Genomic DNA, 4,813 nt, shown 5'->3' with positions numbered 1-4,813 from the left:
GCTCCTATACTATGCTCAATCTTCTGATCTTCTTCATATTCAACATGTTGGCTTAAAGTCCAAGCTTACACACATCACTGGACAGAGGAATATGAAATGAGAGGTGTTACACTGCTATAAGCTCATTTAACTCTTGAACATATCCACCTCAAATAAGGACAAATAAAATGTTTTTTTATTTGACAAAAATGTGTTGTAATTTTCGTACTAAATGTTTTATCTGATCCATTGAATGCATGTTTGATGAAAGCTGTGCATGGACCAACATTCAGTTTTGTTAGCTTTGTTGATTCAGACTTCATGTCAGTGTTGGTCTAGCTGAGCAGAATGCCCAAATACTGAAGAAAAAAGAAAAACACGAATAGCACTAAAACAAAGTTGCTCACAACAAAAAACAACACAATTATGACAAAAGCAATTGGAAAGTGAAATGTTGGTGTTAGACCAGAATACTTGGTTCAAGTGTAAATATCTTCCACATCAGACCCCCACTTTCTCCATCATGAACTTGCGGCTGAACTCATAAGCCAGGAAAAGAGCTCCGTTGGCAGGGAAGGTTCGTATCATGGTCGGGGTCAGGCCGGAGTACAGAGCAGTAATCCCTGTGGGACATCAGAGAGGCAAAGAGCTACACAAGTTGTTCTCAAAATATGAGTCAGGACTTTATCTGAGGCTGATTAGTAACACAACGCAACGGTGTGACATTTTTGGGAGTTAACTTTAGTTTTGTTTTGACTCTGAGATTTATTTTATGATGAGGATAAGAATGTAAAGATTGACCTCAATTAAGCTTAAATTACACATCCACATAACAATCTCAATGAGTAAGGGTAGCTGAATTTGTGGCTAGTCTTGTTTATTAAAGTAACAGAATCTCTCCTACAATCTAGCTTCTAAACAGGTCTAATCAAGTCCTAAACCTGTTCCATGTGCTCTGATTCTAAGTCATTCTGTATCTAGCTCCCCATCAAACCAACAGATGGTGCGTCATGTGGCTGGCTCATTGACGGTGTCAATGAGCTGAAGTGTACAGTTAATGTCCTTCAAACTGATTTCTTATGTTAAAATAATAAAAACTAGAATGTTTTTCACGCTGACTCTTCAGAGGGACAACATAGGCTAACTCTGTATTTTTTTAACTGGTCTGAACCAGTTGAATTCATATTATGTATTATTGTACATTTCAATCTTACCCTCAGTGCGAATGATTCCCATGAAGGTCTTCCTGAAACCCTCCTGCTTCCCAGCTAAAGAGTGCACCTGGATCCTGGACTTCACACAGTCTATGGGATAGACCACCAACCAGAGACAAGCTCCCCCAAATCCACCGCTGAACATCAGAGGAAGCATACCTGCAAAGACCAAGGGGGGTTGTGTTAGAAGGGGATCAATGAATCAACTGCCTCATAAAATAAATGTTAAACAATATAACCATACCTATGTTTTCTTTGTCTGTGCCCATGTACTGAGCAAATTTGGAACGACACAGTTCATAGGCCCCAAAAAAGCAGAAGTAACCAGGAATTTCCCTCACGATGGTGGATGACAGTCCCTGATAGAAACCAAGAGGACCATCTGTCTTCATCACTGTCTTCACCACTGTCCACACTGTGCTGAGTTCACAAATCACACAAAAGAAAACCTAGTCAAATGTGTGTCAGATAGACTGCTAAAGACATACTGCTCCTTTTGGTCACACTGACCTTTTCTGTCCACTCGCCACCTTGCCGCTTGCTTCCATTTCAAGCATGGCCTGCAAGCGACATTTCACCAGCTCGGTTGGGCAAATGGCCATGGCAGAGAAGATGGAAGCCAAAGACCCTGCGGAGGCCTTCTGGATATCACTGATGATGACCGAAGAAAAAAAAGCAATGAAAGGCTTTTAGTGTGCAAACAGAAGGAACACATACTCAGGATCGTTCAATGTTTGGCCAGCAACATAAATTCCCTCCTATCGTGAACATAATTAGAAAATATAAAGTTGTGTTCCTCACAACACCTCTTTTGCTTTAGCCTGCAAAGTTCAGTGTGATAACTTTGACTCTTTGAATCAGCATCTGTTTGGTATATTAACACTTTGATGATCAATAGCCATTAGTTAGCTTGAGAAGCATTCAATCAATGCAAACATGTCAAACATGTTCCCACATCCACAGTCCACAGACATTCTGACAAAACACCTAAACACTTTGACCATCTTGTCCAAGGTCTTTGTAACTGGTTCAGAGGCAAATGACTTTCCCATCAAGTCAAGCCTAACCAATGCTGTGTCACGGCAATGTCACAGAAGTCATTCAGTGATTCTCTACAGTTAATCCGATTAAGGTTGTCAAATTGTTATATCCCAAAAAACTTTTTATTACCACATGTTGTGAAACAAGACATTATCTGATATTCAGATCATTGAAAGCAAGAAATGACCAAATATTTGGTGATTTCTGTTTTTGCTTTTAATCTACTTTTGAGAGTGACTTTTATTTATTTAAATCTTCAATCAATCCTCCAAATATCCCACAAATACCCGAGATATTAACTTTACAATAATATGACATTGTAAGACATCACTTAATTGTGTAAGAAAAAGAAACATTGTGCAAAAAAAGGAAATCCATTTTAAGGAAGTTATAGCTGTGAAAGTATTTTAAGGTCAACATGCGGGAAGACCTTTTCACGAAAACAGTTCTCAGAAATCATAAACAGACCACTTTACTTTCAGTTAGTGGAAAGTTGAGCCACACCTATCTGATTGTGAGAACATTATCAGCACAGCCAGTTCTCAAGTAGACAATTGGTACAAATAAATGACAAACCTAAGATTGGAACCTTTCTCCATGTTGCACACGTAGCGGACCACATCCTGACAGCGACCGTAACTCAAGAAGAGCACGGCGTTCTCGCTGATGTTGGCTATGAGGGCTGGAGTCGCACCTTTGTAGAGACCCCGAATCCCCACCTGCTGGAACGTGGAGGAGAAGCAGTGGATGAAGCCTCGGTACGCTTTGGGGAATGTCTGCATCTTCACCTTTGTGGTGTCAAACGGCTGACCGCTCAGCACACATGCTACACCACCTGAAGAGGGATTACAAGATACAGTGATTCAAAAAGAGAGTTGAAACTGTCACGGCCAGTTAACTGTGTTCACACTTTTATGTTTTTATTTTTTACAAATAGAAATACAATACTTTAAAACACAGCTCCACGGTAAGTGAGAATTTGCTTTAGGAATGGTGGCCAGGGAAATTTTTTTATGCTTGATATGAAATTTTCAGCAACATAAAAGTAGTCTGTATATGCTGCTGAACTCTTAGTCAGACTCATCTTGACTAATACCAGACTTTCACTTTCAGATGAGAGCGGAAAAGCCAATTATCTGTGGTTCAGTGGTCGTCTTTCTCAAAACAGTCAACTAACTGTTTATATTTATGCCTCTCATTGCGAATGGAAACAAACATTTCAGATGAATAATGTAAGCACCTTTTCAAAGAAAAAGAAGAATGTTTAAAAAAAAGAAAGTTGTTCTTCAGTAGATCGAGGCAGCCGTAAAAGAAATGGAAACAGAAGGTCAGAAATGATAGCACTGATTCTGGACATTTAAAAGCATCAATAATATTTGTTTTGTTTGTACTATTGTTGTAAATAATGCAAAAATCAATAAACCCCTTTTTTTTGTTTTTGTTTTACAAAATTACAAACAAAGGAAATCATATCATAGCACTAACACTGTGTGACTAAGATTATACAAAGATAAATAAATCCATACATCCATCTTGTTTTTCATACAGGCGACTCACCTACTGCTCCAGCAGCAAAGTCAATGATGGCCTGGGTTGCCATAATGATTCTGAGGATGTGAACCTGAAAACAACACAAACGCATTTAATATCAAACGTCACTCCTAAAGATGTGTAACAAAGTGTAGGATTATAAAAATAAAAAAAATAAAATGAATAAAAACGAAAGTGAAAGAGCCGGTAAAAAAAACACATACGTGGTTCAATTAAAACTGACCTAGATGTAAAACTATAAAAGGAACGATCATAAAAAAAAGGTTTAAATGGCAGAAGAGATAATAATTGTGTAGAACCCCAACACATGTTGCTCACCTGTCGTCTCCTCGTTCGCCTTGTATTGAATCTGTCTCTTACTCTAAAACTGGTGTTAAGACGCGCCGCCTACTTTTTAATACGTAACTAAGTTTCGAAATGAGCATCTCAATTCCCGGAATAAAAGTTGAAATTGACCTAAGAGAAGAGGGCATTGGTCAAGAGTCCCTCTGATTTCAGTCAAGCTCAGCGGTTTCCATCGAGTCAGTGTCTTAAAGGAGGCATAATGTACTTCCGTCTTCTCACCAAAATGCTTATGAAATCTTTTGGATGATTGCAGCAAGTCGTTTCTGCTGTGCGTTGGAGCGCGCACTTTACGCCCCTAAAGCGCACAAGCAGATGGTCCTAGTAGCCTATCAAAGTCACCTTTAATAATACAGGAAACAGTTGAATTAAAGCTCCAAATTAAAGTCTACTGGTTTGGTGTACTGCTTTTGAAATACCCTTTACGCGGAATCTGTTTAACAGTGCTCTTCAATTTGAAGAATTTGATATTGAAACGTATTTGGAAACCTGTTTTAATAGGAAACTCTGAACTTCCGTGTCGGATTCAGACATTATTGATTCGCAAAAAAATAATCAGTTATTAGCCTACATAGATGGCGTACATGAAACGACTGAGAGCCATTAGTCTTTCCGGGTGATATCAGACTTTGTAACGCGCTGACTGCTGAGAGATTAATGCGGAAGAGACACGACGCTGACTTTCT

General features: G+C 38.9%; 1 protein-coding gene across 1 annotated transcript; it reads right to left on the bottom strand.

The window, feature by feature from the left end:
• Positions 1 to 153: 153 nt before the first annotated feature.
• On the bottom strand, positions 154 to 4,400 carry slc25a15a (solute carrier family 25 member 15a). The gene is made up of 7 exons (XM_020646298.3): positions 4,104 to 4,400; positions 3,792 to 3,855; positions 2,811 to 3,069; positions 1,704 to 1,844; positions 1,438 to 1,613; positions 1,194 to 1,352; positions 154 to 602 (listed from the first exon to the last, which is right to left on the bottom strand). The coding sequence occupies exons 2-7, from the start codon at positions 3,832 to 3,834 to the stop codon at positions 481 to 483; spliced, it is 900 nt and encodes a 299-aa protein (XP_020501954.1). The 5' UTR covers positions 3,835 to 3,855; positions 4,104 to 4,400; the 3' UTR covers positions 154 to 480.
• Positions 4,401 to 4,813: the final 413 nt, after the last annotated feature.

Source organism: Labrus bergylta, chromosome 11, assembly GCF_963930695.1.
Source record: "Labrus bergylta chromosome 11, fLabBer1.1, whole genome shotgun sequence".
NCBI classification, from domain to species: domain Eukaryota; kingdom Metazoa; phylum Chordata; class Actinopteri; order Labriformes; family Labridae; genus Labrus; species Labrus bergylta.
The sequence above is the reverse complement of the archived record's forward strand: the minus strand, read 5'-3'. Positions and strand labels throughout refer to the sequence as shown.

What these genes read in the sequence shown, in the direction of transcription:
- slc25a15a (XM_020646298.3), bottom strand. Translation starts at nt 3,834, where the DNA reads ATGGCAACCCAGGCCATCATTGACTTTGCTGCTGGAGCAGTAG. An exon ending in CTTTGCTGCTGGAGCAGTAG is followed by an intron (nt 3,070 to 3,791) that starts GTGAGTCGCCTG and finishes ATCCCTCTTCAG; the next exon opens with GTGGTGTAGCATGTGTGCTG. An exon ending in GTGGCGAGTGGACAGAAAAG is followed by an intron (nt 1,614 to 1,703) that starts GTCAGTGTGACC and finishes TTGTGAACTCAG; the next exon opens with CACAGTGTGGACAGTGGTGA.